This window comes from Salmo trutta, unplaced genomic scaffold, assembly GCF_901001165.1.
Source record: "Salmo trutta unplaced genomic scaffold, fSalTru1.1, whole genome shotgun sequence".
NCBI lineage: Eukaryota > Metazoa > Chordata > Actinopteri > Salmoniformes > Salmonidae > Salmo > Salmo trutta.
In genome coordinates, this window is record NW_021822992.1 from 234,381 (window position 1) to 252,440 (window position 18,060).

At 45.1% G+C, this 18,060-nt stretch overlaps 1 protein-coding gene across 1 annotated transcript in view; it reads right to left on the reverse strand.

The window, feature by feature from the left end:
- The window catches only part of LOC115187885 (CUB and sushi domain-containing protein 3-like), a 1,475,978-nt gene that overhangs the window by 91,997 nt on the left and 1,365,921 nt on the right, over positions 1–18,060 (reverse strand). Inside the window, 3 exon segments of the mRNA XM_029746934.1 lie at positions 1,497–1,670; positions 4,275–4,469; positions 5,827–6,012. Of these exon segments, the coding sequence (XP_029602794.1) occupies positions 1,497–1,670; positions 4,275–4,469; positions 5,827–6,012 (555 nt within the window).

Sequence of the window (18,060 nt, forward strand, 5' to 3'; positions counted from 1 at the left end):
TATGTATCCTCTATGTATCCTCTATGTATCCTCTATATATTCTCGATATCCTCTATGTATCCTCTATGTATCCTCTACGTATCCTCTACGTATCCTCTATATATCCTCTACATATCCTCTATGTATCCTCTATATATCCTCTATATATCCTCTACATAGCCTCTACGTATCCTCTATGTATCCTCTATGTATCCTATATATATCCGCTAAGTGTCCTCTATGTATCCTCTATATATCCTCTATATATCCTCTACATAGCCTCTACGTATCCTCTATGTATCCTCTATGTATCCTATATATATCCGCTAAGTGTCCTCTATGTATCCTCTATATATCCTCTATATATCCTCTACATAGCCTCTACGTATCCTCTATGTATCCTCTATGTATCCTATATATATCCGCTAAGTGTCCTCTATGTATCCTCTATATATCTTCTATGTATCCTCTGTATATCCTCTATGTATCCTCTATGTATCCTCTGTATATCCTCTATGTATCCTCTATGTATCCTCTATGTATCCCCCATATATTATCTAAATATCCTCTATATATCTACTATATATTATTTTTATATTCTCTATATATTCTCTATAAATCTGATAAATATCCTCTATAAATTCTCTATATAATCTATTTACACAGATTGTACAAAACATTAAGAACACCTGCTCTTTCCATAACAGACTGACCAGGTGAATCCAGGTGAATCCAGGTGAAAGATATGGTCCCTTATTGACGTCACTTGTTAAATCCACTTCAATCAGTGTAGATGAAGGGGAGGAGACAGGTAAAATAATAGTTTTCAAGCCTTGAGATAGTTGAGACATGGATTGTGTATGTGTGCCATGCAGAGGGTGAATGGGCAAGAGAAAAGATTTAAGAGCCTTTGAACAGGGTATGGTAGTAGGTGCCAGGCGCACCGGTTTGTTTCAAGAACTGCAACGCTGCTGGGTTTTTCACACTCAACAGTTTCCTGTGTGTATCAATAAAGGTCCACCACCTAAAGGACATCCAGCCAACTTGGCACAACTGTGGGAAGCATTGGAGTCAACATCCCTGTGGAACGCTTTCGACACCTTCTAGAGTCCATGACCCGACAAATTGAGGCTGTTCTGAGGGTGAAAAGGGGGTGCAGCTCAAGTTTAGGAAGGTGTTCTTAATGTTTTGTACACTCCTCAAGTACTGTCTGATACCATCACGCAGTATAATCACATGACCTCTAGCTACAATACATCTGCTTTAGTTAAAGCCTGTCTATCCCACTAAATAAATAGGAAAGGAAGGAAGGAAGGAAGGAAGGAAGGAAGGAAGGAAGGAAGGAAGGAAGGAAGGAAGGAAGGAAGGAAGGAAGGAAGGAAGGAAGGAAGGAAGGAAGGAAGGAGAATAGGACTTTCCTGGTCCCAGATATGTCTACGCTATCATGACAAGGAGTGGCAAGTAGTGGCATGATGACACAAACAGACTGGTACCCAGGCTAGAGTGGGAGTCCTTACCCAGGCATTGAGTCTCTATGCCGCTCCACAGTCCTGACAGCATGCACTCCCTCACGGTGGATCCCACCAGGATGGATCCAGGGTTGCAGCTGAAGATGGCCGACCCTCCAAAGGTAGTTTGAGTTCCAATCTTTCTCCCATTAGGAGGAGTGGGCAGCTCTCCACAGGAAATGACTGCAATAAGAAAGAGACAGACAGGTGAGACCAGAGAGAGACAGGGGAGAGCAGAGCGAGAGAGAGAGAGACAGGGGAGAGCAGAGAGAGAGAGAGGCAGACAGGGGAGAGCAGAGAGAAAGAGAGAGAGAGACAGGGGAGGGCAGAGAGTGAGAGAGAGGCAGACAGGGGAGAGCAGAGAGAGAGACAGACAGACAGGGGACAGAAGAGAGAGAGAGAGACAGTGGAGAGCAGAGAGAGAGAGAGAGACAGGGGAGAGCAGAGAGAGAGAGTGACAGACAGGGGACAGAAGAGAATGAGAGAGAGAGACAGACAGGGGACAGCAGAGAGAGAGACAGACAGGGGAGAGCAGAGAGAGAGAGAGACAGACAGGGGACAGCAGAGAGAGAGACAGACAGGGGAGAGCAGAGAGAGAGAGAGACAGGGGAGAGCAGAGAGAGAGATAGACAGGGGAGAGCAGAGAGAGAGAGAGAGAGACAGACAGGGGACAGCAGAGAGAGAGACAGACAGGGGAGAGCAGAGAGAGAGAGAGACAGACAGGGGACAGCAGAGAGAGAGACAGACAGGGGAGAGCAGAGAGAGAGAGAGACAGACAGGGGACAGCAGAGAGAGAGAGAGAGACAGGGGAGAGCAGAGAGAGAGAGACAGACAGGGGACAGCAGAGAGAGAGACAGACAGGGGAGAGCAGAGAGTGAGAGAGAGAGACAGGGGAGAGCAGAGAGAGATAGACAGGGGAGAGCAGAGAGAGAGATAGACAGGGGACAGCAGAGAGAGAGAGAGAGAGAGAGAGAGAGAGAGAGAGAGACAGACAGGGGACAGCAGAGAGAGAGAGAGAGAGAGACAGACAGGGGACAGCAGAGAGAGAGAGAGAGAGAGAGAGCGAGACAGACAGGGGACAGCAGAGAGAGAGAGAGAGAGAGAGACAGACAGGGGACAGCAGAGAGAGAGAGAGAGAGAGAGAGAGAGAGAGACAGACAGGGGACAGCAGAGAGAGAGAGAGAGAGAGAGACAGACAGGGGACAGCAGAGAGAGAGAGAGAGAGAGAGAGAGAGAGAGAGAGACAGACAGGGAGAGCAGAGAGAGAGAGAGAGAGAGACAGGGGACAGCAGAGAGAGAGAGAGAGAGAGACAGGGGACAGCAGAGAGAGAGACAGACAGGGGAGAGCAGAGAGAGAGACAGACAGGGGACAGCAGAGAGAGAGACAGACAGGGGAGAGCAGAGAGAGAGAGAGAGAGACAGACAGGGGACAGCAGAGAGAGAGAGAGACAGGGGAGAGCAGAGAGAGAGAGACAGACAGGGGACAGCAGAGAGAGAGACAGACAGGGGAGAGCAGAGAGTGAGAGAGACAGGGGACAGCAGAGAGAGAGAGAGAGAGAGAGAGAGAGAGAGAGAGAGAGAGAGACAGACAGGGGACAGCAAAGAGAGAGAGAGAGAGAGAGAGAGAGACAGGGGAGAGCAGAGAGAAAGAGAGAGAGACAGACAGGGGACAGCAGAGAGAGAGAGAGAGACAGTGGAGAGCAGAGAGAGAGAGAGACAGACAGGGGACAGCAGAGAGAGAGAGAGCGAGAGAGAGAGAGAGAGAGAGAGAGAGAGAGAGACAGACAGGGGACAGCAGAGAGAGAGAGAGAGAGAGAGAGAGAGAGAGAGAGAGAGAGACAGGGGACAGCAGAGAGAGAGAGAGAGAGAGACAGACAGGGGACAGCAGAGAGAGAGAGAGAGAGAGAGAGAGACAGACAGGGGACAGCAGAGAGAGAGAGAGAGAGAGAGAGAGAGAGAGACAGACGGGACAGCAGAGAGAGAGAGCGAGAGAGAGAGACAGGGGACAGCAGAGAGAGAGACAGACAGGGGACAGCAGAGAGAGAGAGAGAGAGAGAGAGAGAGAGAGAGAGAGAGAGAGAGAGAGACAGACAGACAGGGGACAGCAGAGAGCAGAAGAGATAGTTGGCTTACTTCATGTCAACAGTAATTTATATCTTCCCCATTGACCTTAGTGAGATAAAACAGAACTCATTGACTATTTCACAGCTGGATAATTGTTCCCTTTTTTTTCAACACCTTAAATGTTCTAGTGGTGGTGCTCTGTATAGAGACGTCTATTAAATCATTACTGAATGGTTCAATACTTATTCAATACTCTCACCCCACACCCACACACACACACACACACACACACACACACCCACACCCACACCCGCACGCACCCACACCCACACCCACACCCACACACACCACACACACCACAGACACACACCACACACACACACACACACACACACAGACACACACACACACACACAGACACACACCCACACCCACACCCACACACACCCACACACACACGCACCCACACCCACACCCACACACACACCACACACACACACACACACACCACACACACACCACAGACACACACCACACACACACACACACACCACAGACACACACACCACACACACACACACACACACACACACCGTTTAAAGAGAAAACAATCTGAATCTATTCAAGACTCTCCTACAATAGTTCCCATGACAACATAGAGACATCTCTTCACAACGAAGACTTGATCAAGACTAGACCAGTGGTAAAAATGTCACCACCCACTTCTGCATCGAGGTCGTTCGTTCCGCCAGCTCCACGCCCCATTGGCCAAGCACTGAATGTGAGCTGGACCGAGCCGGTAGTAACCCGGGTTACAGCTGAAGACCACCTTGGTTCTGAACTCATAGCTGGACCCGTTGACGATGGTCCACTTCCCGTGGTCCAGAGAGAAGGAGCCCAGACTGGGACATACCACCACTGTGGGTCCACAAACACAAAGAAGAAACCAACATGTTAAAGCTACAGTCTGGGATTTGAAAACAAAAAACTACAAACGGCAGCCCCCAACACTTCTTCTGGTGTACAGCTGAGGGATGGAGCTGGGGGGACATGTAACCAGTCAATATACATTTTTTTACATTTTAGTCATTTAGCAGACGCTCTTATCCAGAGTGACTTACAGTAGTGAATGCATACATTTCATACATTTATTTCCGTACTGGTCCCCCGTGGGAATCGAACCCACAACCCTGGCGTTGCAAACACCATGCTCTACCAACTGAGCCACACGGGACACGTCCACTGTGGGACCACAAACACAACAATAGTAAACTCATGGTCCAGGGAGAACGATCCCAGAATGGGGAATTCCACCACTATGGGACAAGATAAATATTCAATCAATCACATCTATTATTCATATAAACAAAGTGTTTTTACAGTAACCCAGCATAAGACCCCAAAACTCATTTCAAAGAATACAGCAAGAAACAGGAACAAACACGATCATGTAAATATACGAGCCCACTTCTATTGTTTAATGCTTTCATATCAGAGCACTGTGGGACCACAAACACAACAATACAACACGAGTTTCGGTCAAATACTACGGCAACTAGTTGAGATGAGTGTGATGGAGAGGAGTTATGAGATTAATCTGTCTTCCATTAGTCAGCACCTCACCAAAAGGGGGACAGTTTAATCTGTCTTCCATTAGTCAGCACTTCACCAAAAGGGGGACAGTTTAATCTGACAGGCTGGTACTGCAGTGTACTGTATAGAGAGAAGGAAGCAGACAGACAGGCTGGTACTGCAAAGTGCATCTCTTGTCTTACCTGGGCAGCGAGGTATTTTGTTGTGGTTGCTCCATGAGTGTGTGTGTGTTAATCTCATCTCTTGTGTTACCTGGGCAGCGAGGTATTTTGTTGTGGTTGCTCCATGAGTGTGTGTGTGTTAATCTCATCTCTTGTCTTACCTGGGCAGCGAGGTATTTTGTTGTGATTGCTCCATGAGTGTGTGTGCGTGTTAATCTCATCTCTTGTTTTACCTGGGCAGCGGGGTATTTTGTTGTGATTGCTCCATGAGTGTGTGTGCGTGTTAATCTCATCTCTTGTCTTACCTGGGCAGCGAGATATTTTGTTGTGATTGCTCCATGAGAGTGTGTGCGTGTTAATCTCATCTCTTGTCTTACCTGGGCAGCGAGGTATTTTGTTGTGATTGCTCCATGAGTGTGTGTGCGTGTTAATCTCATCTCTTGTTTTACCTGGGCAGCGAGGTATTTTGTTGTGATTGCTCCATGAGTGTGTGTGCGTGTTAATCTCATCTCTTGTTTTACCTGGGCAGCGAGGTATTTTGTTGTGGTTGCTCCAGGTGCCATCAGGCTGGCAGACGGTGGTGGTGAGGTCCTTGGAGGAGAGCCTGAAGCCGTTGTTGCAGAAGTAGGTTAAACGTGTGCCAACGGAGTAATCAACAGCCTGCACACCTCCATTCAGGGGCGCAGTGGGCGCTCCACACGACACGGCTGGGGGGGTAGGGGGAGAAACACACACACGGGGAGAAACATGAGGCAGGCATCTGCACCACACACACACACGCACACACCACACACACACACGCAGGCGAATACACAGACACACACACACAGGCGAATACACAGACACAGACACACACACACACACACAGGCGAATACACAGACACACACACACACAGGCGAATACACAGACACACACACACACACACACACACACACACACACACACACACACACACACACACACACACACACACACACACACACACACACACAGGCCAATACACAGACACACACACACACACACACACACACACACACACACACACACACACACACACACACACGAATACACAGACACACACACGAATACACAGACACACGCGAATACACAGACACACACACACACACACACACACACACACACACACACACACACACACACACACACACACACACACACACACACACACAGGCACATACAGACACACACACACAGACAAAGGAGACACACAGAGTGTGTGTGCATCAAGGATTTTTCCAGGCGCTGAGCAGCCAGGAGGAGACGGAATAGCAAAGTGATTAGATACGGTGGGGAGAAACGTTTATCATCACAGACAAGATGGAGAAACATCAACATCCTCTCTGTGAACGACTGGGATACACACACACACACACACACACACACACACACACATCACAGTTAAATATGGGATAGATTACCCATGAATTGACTGGTACAGTGAATCAGATTTCTGTCATAAACATATCACAGTTAAATATGGGATAGATTACCCATGAACTGACTGGTACAGTGAATCAGATTACTGTCATACACACATCACAGTAAAATGGAGCTAAGAGCAATAAACTGTAGCCATTACATTGAGACAAATGTCCTGTGAAATCAGACAGCCAGTATTGATGGATATTTGTGACGTTAATCTTCCGTTATTTAAAGCATTTCACGGAGGTGCCATAACACACCATAACGTCACTCTCCACAGAACATTAGTGACACTTCAAAGAATTAAAAGATCTACAGTCCCAATTTAGTCCAATTAGAGCAGGTGTTCTCAACCGCCTTGGGTGCGGGGGGACCTCTTCTGTGATAATAAATTCATCCGGTTATTACCCTTATTGAATAATCAGAACACAACTTGACTGAGATAAAATAACATACAAAGAGTTTTACTATAACTCTGGCAGTGAATGGCTGGATAAACCATGTCCAGGGCACTGAGGAAGGAACATTTTTAAGGCCCGTCTAATGGCATCGAAGAGAGCATTTTTTTTCAGTTTTCCACCTAATTTCCTGCAATTGTACACATTTTGCCATGAGGTAGAGAGCAAAACTTTGTCGTTTTAAAGCCTCAATGCAAATCATATCCAATTTTATTTGTCACACGCGCCGAATACAACAGGTGTAGTAGACCTTACCGTGAAATGCTGAATACAACAGGTGTAGTAGACCTTACCGTGAAATGCTTACTTACAAGCTGTCACATGTGCTCCCTCTCCGGTCTCTAGGTCACCAGGCTGCTCGTTATGGCGCACACCTGTCACCATCGTTACGCGCATCAGCGCATTATGACACATCACCTGGACTCCATCACCTCCCTGATTACCTGCCCTATATATGTCACTCCCTTTGGTTCCTTCCCCAGGAAGTCATTGTTTCTGTTTCTGTGTCATGTCTGTGTGCTGTTTGTGTTTCTTGTTTTGTATTATGTTTCGTTTATTTATTAAAACACTCACTCCCTGAACTTGCTTCCTGACTCTCAGCGTACATCGTTACAGAATGACGCCTCACCAAAGGGAAGCATCAGGGAGTGTTTTTTTTTGGTTTTGTTTTGGAGATGATGTCGGGTCCGGGTGTCAGAACCGGAGCTACCTGGGAGGCCTCAGCCGGTTTGTCAAATTCCCATGCCCCGGCAGGTTCGACGGGTACCCCTGCCTCAGCTGGCTCGACGGGTTTCCATACCTCAGCTGGCTCGACGGGTTTCCATACCTCAGCTGGCTCGACGGGTTTCCATACCTCAGCGGGATCGATAGGCTCCGCTGCCTCAGCTGGTGAACAGATTCCCGTGCCTCGACCGAGGCAACCGGGGAGGTCTCAGCCGGCTCATAAGGCTCTCATTCCTCAGCCGGGTTCGTCAGGTTTCTGCGCCTCAGCGGAGGCGACCGACCCGCTCCTGATCCCCGGGATCGTCCCTGTGGTTGGCGTCCTGCGGCTGGAGCCGAACACGCCGGGGAGGGGGTACTGTCACGTATGCTCTCTCTCCGGTGCTCTAGGTCGCCATGCTCCCGCGCTTCAGCTGGATCGACAGGTTCCCGCGCCTCAGCTGGATCGACAGGTTCCCGCGCCTCAGCTGGATCGACAGGTTCCCGCGCCTCAGCTGGATCGACAGGTTCCCGCGCCTCAGCTGGATCGACAGGTTCCCTGCGCCTCAGCTGGATCGACAGGTTCCCGCGCCTCAGCTGGATCGACAGGTTCCCATCGCCTCAGCTGGATCGACAGGTTCCCGCGCCTCAGCTGGATCGACAGGTTCCCGCGCCTCATCTTGATCGACAGGTTCCCGCGCCTCAGCTGGATCGACAGGTTCCCATCGCCTCAGCTGGATCGACAGGTTCCCATCGCCTCAGCTGGATCGACAGGTTCCCGCGCCTCATCTGGATCGACAGGTTCCCATCGCCTCAGCTGGATCGACAGGTTCCCGCGCCTCAGCGGGAACCTGCGCCTAAATGTAGCGCCTTACAGTCAGATGCTGAGCAGTTGCCATACAAGGCGGTGATGCAACCGCCTTGTATGCGCTCGATGGTGCAGCTGTATAACCTTTTGAGGATCTGGGGACCTATCTACTGTGACATTAGGGTTATAGCCATGTTAATGTATCATCATAGAGCAGTATCTCAGACTCAACCCATCTAAACTCCCAGATACCTCAGACTCAACCCATCTAAACTCCCAGATACCTCAGACTCAACCCATCTAAACTCCCAGATACCTCAGACTCAACCCATCTAAACTCCCAGATACCTCAGGCTCAACACATCTAAACTCCCAGATACCTCAGGCTCAAATCAAATACAATTTTATTTGTCACATGCGCCGAATACAACCTTACTGTGAAATGCTTACTTAAAAGCCCTTAACCAACAATTAAGTTCAAGAAATATAATTAATAAAATACTTACAAAATAAAGAATCAATCAAAAAGTAACACACATTTACATAACAATAACGAGGCTATGTACAGGGGGTACTGGTACTGAGTCAATGTGCAGGGGTACAGGTTAGTCGAGGTAATTTGTAAAGTGACCATGCATAGATAATAAACAGGGAGTAGCAGCAGTGTAAAAACAAAGGGGGGGGGGGGGGTGTCAATGTAAATAGTCTGGGTGGCCATTTGATTAATTGTTCAGCAGTCTTATGGCTTGGGGGGTAGAAGCTATAACTTATTTGGGATAGGGGGCAGTATTTTCACGGCCGGATAAAAAACGTACCCGATTTAATCTGGTTACTACTCCTGCCCAGAAACTAGAATATGCATATAATTAGTAGATTTGGATAGAAAACACTCTAAAGTTTCTAAAACTGTTTGAATGGTGTCTGTGAGTATAATAGAGCTCATATGGCAGGCCAAAACCTGAGAAGATTCCATACAGGAAGTGCCCTGTCTGACAATTTGTTGTCCTTCTGTTGCATCTCTATCAAAAATACAGCACCTGTGCTGTAACGTGACATTTTCAAAGGCTTCCATTGGCTCTCTAAAGCCGCAAGAAAGTGGAATGGGGTGTCTGCTGTTTCTGGGCAAAGAACAGCAGCAGAATTTGTGAGTGGTCAGCCTGGGGACAGTGAGACTGGAGATGCACGGTCATGAGAATACTAAAATTTTTTCATTCAGCCTTTGAATGAATACAACGTTGCCCGGTTGGAATATTGTCGCTATTTTACGAGAAAAATCACATAAAAATTGATTTTAAATAGCGTTTGACATGCTTCAAAATACGGTAATGGAATATTTAGAAATCTTTTGTCACGAAATGCGCTCGCGCGTCACCCTTCGGATAGTGACCTGAACGCACGAACAAAACGGAGCTATTTGAATATAACTATGGATTATTTGGAACCAAAACAACATTTGTTGTTGAAGTAGAAGTCCTTGGAGTGCATTCTGACGAAGAACAGCAAAGGTAATCCAATTTTTTTAATAGTAATTCTGAGTTTACTGAGCCCCAAACTTGGTGGGTGTCAAAATAGCTAGCCGTGATGGCCGAGCTATGCAGATAGAACAGTCTATGACTTGGGTGACTGGAGTCTTTGACCATTTTTGGGGCCTCCCTCTGACACCGCCTAGTACAGTATACACAGTGGCAAGAAAAAGTATGTGAACCCTTTGGAATTACCTGGATTTCGGCATAAATTGGACATAAAATTTGATCTGATCTTAAGTCACAACAATAGACAAACACAGTCTGCTAAAACTATTAACACACAAATTATTGTATTTTTCTTGTCTATATTGAATACATAATTTAAACATTCACAGTGTAGGTTGGAAAAAGTATGTGAACCCCTAGGCTAATGACTTCTCCTAAAGTGAATTGGAGTCAGGAGTCAGCTAACCTGGAGTCCAATCAATGAGACGAGTTTGGAGATGTTGGTTCAAGCTGCCCTGCTCTTCAAAAAACACTCACAAAATTTGAGTTTGCTATTCACAAGAAGCATTGCCTGATGTGAACCATGCCTCAAACAAAAGAGATCTCAGAAGAAAGATTAAGATAAAAAATTGTTGACTTGCATAAAGCTGGAAAGGGTTACAAAAGTTCATCAGTCCACGGTAAGACAAATTGTCTACAAATGGAGAAAGTTCAGCACTGTTGCTACTCTCCCTAGGAGTGGCCGTCCTGCAAAGATGACTGCAAGAGCACAGCGCAGAAATATCAATGGGGTTAAGAAGAATCCTAGTGTGTCAGCTAAAGGCTTACAGAAATCTGTGGAGCATGCTAACATCTCTTTTGATGAGTCTACGATACGTAAAACACTAAACAAGAATGGTGTTCATGGGAGGACACCACGGAAGAAGCCACTGCTGTCCAAAAAAAACACTGCTGCATGTCTGAAGTTTGCAAAAGGGCACCTGGATACTCCACAGCACCACTGGCAAAATATTCTGTAGGCAGATGAAACTACAGTTGAGTTGTTTGGAAGGAACACACAACACTAAAACAACAAAACCTCATCCCAACTGAAAAGTATGGTGGAGGGAAAATCATGGTTTGGGGCTGCTCTGCTGCCTCAGGGCCTGGACAGCTTGCTATCGTTGACGGAAAAATACATTTCCAAGTTTATCAAAACATTTTGCAGGAGAATGTAAGGCTATCTGTCCACCAATTGAAGCTCAAAAGAAGTTGGGCGATGCAACAGGACAGCGACCCAAAACACAGAAGTAAATCAACAACAGAATGGCTTCAACAGAAGAAAATACTCCTTCTGGAGTGGCCCAGTCAGAGTCCTGACCTCAACCTGATTGAGATGCTGTGGCATGACCTCAAGAGAGCGGATCACACCCAGACATCCCAAGAATATTGCTGAACTGAAACAGTTTTGTAAAGAGGAATGGTCCAAAATTCCTCCTGACCGTTTTGCAGGTCTGATTCGCAACTACAGAACACTTTTGGTTGAGGTTATTGCTGCCAAAGGAGGCTCAACCAGTTATTAAATCTAAGGATTCACATACTTTTCCCACCCTGCACCCTGAATGTTTACACGGTGTCTTCAATAAAGACATGAAAACGTATAATTGTTTGTGTGTTAATAGTTTAAGCAGACTGTGTTTGTCTATTGTTGTGGACTAGATGAAGATCAGATCAAATGTTATGACCAATTTATGCAGAACTCCAGGTCTTTCCAAAGGGTTCACATTCTTTTTCTTGCCACTGTATACTGTATATATACACAGAACCAGTCAAAGGTTTGGACACATTCAAGGGTTTTTCTTTATTTGTACTATTTTCTACATTGTAGAATATAAATGAAGACATCAAAACTATGAAATAAAAATTATGAAGCTGGTTGAGAGAATGCCAAGAGTGTGCAAAGCTGTCATCAAGGCAAAGGGTGGCTACTTTGAAGAATCTGAAATTGTTTAACACTTTTTTTGATTACTACATGATTCCATATGTAATTCTACAATGAAGAAAATAGTAAAAATAAAGAAAAACCCTGTAGGTGTGTCCAAACCTTTGACTAGGACAGTATATATATATATATATTTTAGGACCTCTACTTTGTGCATGACACAATACATTTTTCCAAAAATTGTTTACAGACAGATTATTTAACTTATAACTCACTGTATCACAATTCCAGTGGGTCAGAAGTTTACATACACTAAGTTGATTGTGCCTTTAAACAGCTTGGAAAATTCCAGAAAATGATGTCATGGTTTTAGAAGCTTCTGATAGGCTAAATGACATAATTTGAGTCAATTGGAGGTGTACCTGCGGATGTATTTCAAGGCCTCCATAAGTCTGGCTCATCCTTGGGAGCAATTTCCAAATGCCTGAAGGTACCACATTCATCTATACAAACAACAGTACGCAAGTATAAACACCATGGGACCACGCAGCCGTCATACCGCTCAGGAAGGAGACGCGTTCTGTTTCCTAGAGATGAATGTACTTTGGTGCAAAAAATGCAAATCAATCCCAGAACAACAGCAACGGACCTTGTGAAGATGCTGGAGGAAACAGGTACAAAAGTATTTATATCCACAGTAAAACGAGTCCTATTTCAACATAACCTGAAAGGCCGCTCAGCAAGGAAGAAGCCACTGCTCCAAAACCGCCAATAAAAAGCCCGACTACAGTTTGCAAATGCACATGGGGACAAAGATCATACTTTTTGGAGAAATGTCCTCTGGTCTGATGAAACAAAAATAGAACTGTTTGCCCATAATGACCATCATTATGTTTGGAGGAAAAACACCATTCCAACCGTGAAGCATGGGGGTGGCAGCATCATGTTGTGGGGGTGCTTTGGTGGAGGAGGGACTGGTGCACTTCATAAAATAAATGGCATCATGAGGAAGGAAAATGATGTGGATATATTTAAGAAACATCTCAAGACATCAGTCAGGAAGTTAAAGCTTGTTCGCAAATGGGTCTTTCAAATGGTCAATGACCCCATGCATACTTCCGAAGTTGTGGCAAAATGGCATATTGGAGTGGCCATCACAAAGCCCTGGCCTCAAACCTATAGAAAATGTTTCGGCAGAACTGAAAAAGCGTGTGCGAGCCAGGAGGCCTACAAACCTGACTCAGTTACACCAGCTCGGTCAGGAGGAATGGGCCAAAATTCACCCAACTTATTGTGGGAAGCTTGTGGAAAGCTACCTAAAACGTTTGACCCAATGGACATACACAAAATAGTTTTTGAAATGTAAAAAATAACTTGTTTAAAAAAAAATCTAAACTTAAAAATGGAAAAGTGGTGCATGCATATGTATTCACCCCCTTTGCTATGAAGTCCGTAAACAAGATTTGGTGCAACCAATTACCTTCAGAAGTCACATAATTAGTTAAATAAAGTCCACCTGTGTGCAATTTAAGTGTCACATGACAGTAAATATACACCTGTTCTGAAAGGCCCCAGAGTCAGCAAGGGGCACCATGAAGACCAAGGAGCTGTCCAAATAGGTCAGGGACAAAGATGTGGAGAAGTACAGATCAGGGTTGGGTTATGAAAAAAATATCTGAAACTTTGAACATCCCACGAAGCAGCATTAAATCCATTTTGAAAAAATGGAAAGAATATGACACCACAACAAACCTGCCAAGAGAGGGCCACCCACCAAAAATCACCGACCAGGCAAGGGCTTTAATCAGAGGCACCAAAGAGATCAAAGATAACCCTGAAGGAGCTGCAAAGCTCCACAGGAGCCCAAAAGGCATGTGGGAGACTCCCCAAACATATGGATGAAGGTACTCTGGTCAGACGAGACTACAATGTAGCTTTTTGGCCAACAAGGAAAGCAGTATTTCTGGCGCAAACCCAGCACCTCTCATCACCCCGAGACCATCATCCCCGCAGTGAAGCATGGTGGTGGCAGCATCATGTTGTGGGGATGTTTTTCATCAGCAGGGACTGGGAAACTGGTCAGAGTTGAAGGAATGATGGATGGCACTAAATACAGGGGAATTATTGAGGGGAAACCTGTTTCAGTCTTCCAGAGATTTGAGACTGGGATGGAGGTTCACGTTCCAGCAGGACAATGACCCTAAGCATACTGCTAAAGCAACACTCTAATGGTTTAAGGGGAAACATTTAAATGTCTTGGAATGGCCTCGTCAAAGCCCAGACCTCAATCCGATAGAGAATCTGCGGTATGACTTAAAGATTGCTGTACACCAGCAGAACCCATCCAACTTGAATGAGCTGGAGCAGTTTTGCCTTGAAGAATGACCAAAAATCCCAGTGGCTAGATGTGCCAAACTTATAGAGACATACCCCAAGACACTTGTAGCTGTAATGGCTGCAAAAGGTGGCTCTACAAAGTATTGACTGTGGGGGTGAATAGTTATGCATGCTCAAGTTTTCTGTTTTTTTTGTTTTATTTCTTGTTTGTTTCACAAAAAAAAATATTTTGCATCTTCAAAGAGGTATGCGTGTTGTGTAAATCCAATGATACGAACTGCCGAAAAATCCATTTTCATTCCAGGTTGTAAGGCAACAACATAGGAAAAATACCAAGGAGGGTGAATACTTTCGCAAGCCACTGTATTGAGATCTGCCTCCAATACATCTGTGGAACCCACTCTGAGAACCGCTGAATTAGAGGGACACAATATGAGCATATGAAAGTACAAAGAATGTAAATAAAAACACAATTTCTAACATCTCAATACATCTAAATGGTATGATTAACAGCCACAGGCCACGCTAGAGAGATGCTCTTACTAATCAGGGACCTAAAAACAGCAATTATGTCTGATTCACTGGCAGCTACAGGCGGATTGTTACACAAGACTGGATTTGGAGAAGAGGGGAGGAGATGGAGAGAACAGAAGAGGGGAGGAGAGAACAGAAGAGGGGGAGAGGAGAGGAGGGGAGGAGAGAACAGAAGAGGGGAGGAGAGAACAGAAGAGGGGGAGAGGAGAGGAGGGGAGGAGAGAACAGAAGAGGGGAGGAGAGAACAGAAGAGGGGGAGAGGAGAGGAGGGGAGAAGAGGTGGAGAGAGAACAGAAGAGGGGAGGAGAGAACAGAAGAGGGGGAGAGGAGAGAACAGAAGATGGGAGGAGAGAACAGAAGAAGGAGAGAACAGAAGAGGGGAGGAGAGAACAGAAGAGGGGAGGAGAGAACAGAAGAGGGGAAGAGAGAACAGAAGATGGGAGGAGAGAACGGAAGAGGGGAGGAGAGAACAGAAGATGGGAGGAGAGAACAGAAGAGGGGAGGAGGGAACAGAAGAGGGGAGGAGAGAACAGAAGAGGGGAGGAGAGAACAGAAGAGGGGAGGAGAGAACAGAAGAGGGGAGGAGAGAACAGAAGAGGGGAGGAGAGAACAGAAGAAGGAGAGAACAAAAGAGGGGAGGAGAGAACAGAAGAGGGGAGCAGAGAACAGAAGAGGGGAGGAGAGAACAGAAGAGGGGAGGAGAGAACAGAAGAGGGGAGGAGAGAACAGAAGAGGGGAGGAGAGAACAGAAGAGGGGAGCAGAGAACAGAAGAGGGGAGGAGAGAACAGAAGAGGGGAGGAGAGAACAGAAGAGGGGAGGAGAGAACAGAAGAGGGGGAGAGGAGAGGAGGGGAGAAGAGGGGGCGAGAGAACAGAAGAGGGGAGGAGAGAACAGAAGAAGGAGAGAACAAAAGAGGGGAGGAGAAAACAGAAGAGGGGAGGAGAGAACAGAAGAGGGGAGGAGAGAACAGAAGAGGGGAGGAGAGAACAGAAGAAGGAGAGAAACAAAAGAGGGGAGGAGAAAACAGAAGAGGGGAGGAGAGAACAGAAGAGGGGAGGAGAGAACAGAAGAGGGGAGGAGAGAACAGAAGAAGGAGAGAACAGAAGAGGGGAGGAGAGAACAGAAGAGGGGAGGAGAGAACAGAAGAAGGAGAGAACAGAAGAGGGGAGGAGAGAACAGAAGAGGGGAGGACAGAACAGAGAAAGAAGAGCAGAGAAAGGAAGAGAACAGAGAATATATAAGATGCGTCTCTTCCTTCTTCTGCTTTCTCTGACACACTGAGGCCAGTGAAGAGGAGACCTGTGTTTGGTTAGCAAAGCAACAGAGCAACAGAGCCATATCTGAGTTTTGGGGGATTATCAGGATCAATTAGATCGGAGTCTGGGAGCCAAAGTCTGGGAGCCAGGCCACGATGCAAGGCTTTGGACAGTAATACAAGTACCTTAATCACTCTGATTTTCAACTGGGAGCCAATGAAGAGAAAATAAAACAACTGATAAAAGTATATTCTACTACTCTCACCTCACCTTTAAATAAAGGTATATTCTACTACTCTATCACCTCACCTTTAAATAAAGGTATATTCTACTACTATCACCTCACCTTTAAATAAAGGTATATTCTACTACTCTATCACCTCACCTTTAAATAAAGGTATATTCTACTACTATCACCTTACCTTTAAATACAGGTATATTCTACTACTCTATCACCTCACCTTTAAATGCAGGTATTAGTTGTCATCCTAGTAATTTACATCTGTGACTGGTTGCACTTCCTTCTACAAAGCCTTCTTCATTTCCTGAACTAGCTAGTTAATAGATGCAAGGCAATTACCAGTTACTAGGTAGTTACTATGTCATTAATAGTTACTAGGTAATTAGTTACTAGTTAGTTAATACTTACTAGCTAATTACCAGTTACTAGGTAGTTACTATGTCATTAATAGTTACTAGGTAATTAGTTACTAGTTAATACTTACTAGCTAATTACTAGTTACTAGGTAGTTAATAGTAATTACTAGTTAATCTGTATATAATAGTTACTAGGTAATTACTAGCTACTAGGTAGTTCATAATTACTAGGTAATTGCTAGTTAACTGTAATTGCTAGTTACTTGGTAGTTAATAGTGACTAGGTAATTACTAGTTACTAGGTAGTTAATAGTGACTAGGTAATTACTCGTTCATAGGTAATTACTAGCTACTAGGTAGTTAATAGTGACTAGGTAATTACTAGTTACTAGGTAGTTAATAGTGACTAGGTAATTACTAGTTACTAGGTAGTTAATAGTGACTAGGTAATTACTAGTTACTAGGTAGTTAATAGTGACTAGGTAATTACTAGCTACTAGGTAGTTAATAGTGACTAGGTAATTACTAGTTACTAGGTAGTTAATAGTGACTAGGTAATTACTAGTTACTAGGTAGTTAATAGTGACTAGGTAATTACTAGTTACTAGGTAGTAAATAGTGACTAGGTAATTACTCGTTCATAGGTAATTACTAGCTACTAGGTAGTTCATAGTTACCAGATAATGACTAGTTGCTAGGCAACCACTAGGTAATAACTGTGTGGAGAATTACATGGAAATGAATTGGATAGACGGTTCATGAAGAGCTAATTAACAAGTACTTACGGGGTGTAATTTCCCACAGCTCTATCTTGCTAAAACACTACGCCATTAGAGATAATGATTTAGAGAAAATAAATCATGTTTAGTGTTTACGTTGTCGTTCTTTTCAGACGACCCGATCGCAGAGAGATACCTTTCCCGAATGATCCCCTCATTCTGGTAGCAATTATCATCGAGTAATGTATGTAGTGGCATTATGTAGTTGTTCATATGGTTCCATTGACGTACACTACAACCGTTTCATAGCAGAGAGAATTCATCATTTAGGTTACACTGCCATTATATTCACCTATAGATTAATTCATGGTTGTGATTTAGGTTACACTGCCATTATATTCACCTATAGATGAATTCATGGTTGTGATTTAGGTTACACTGCCATTAAATTCACCTATAGATGAATTCATGGTTATGATTTAGGTTACACTGCCATTATATTCACCTAT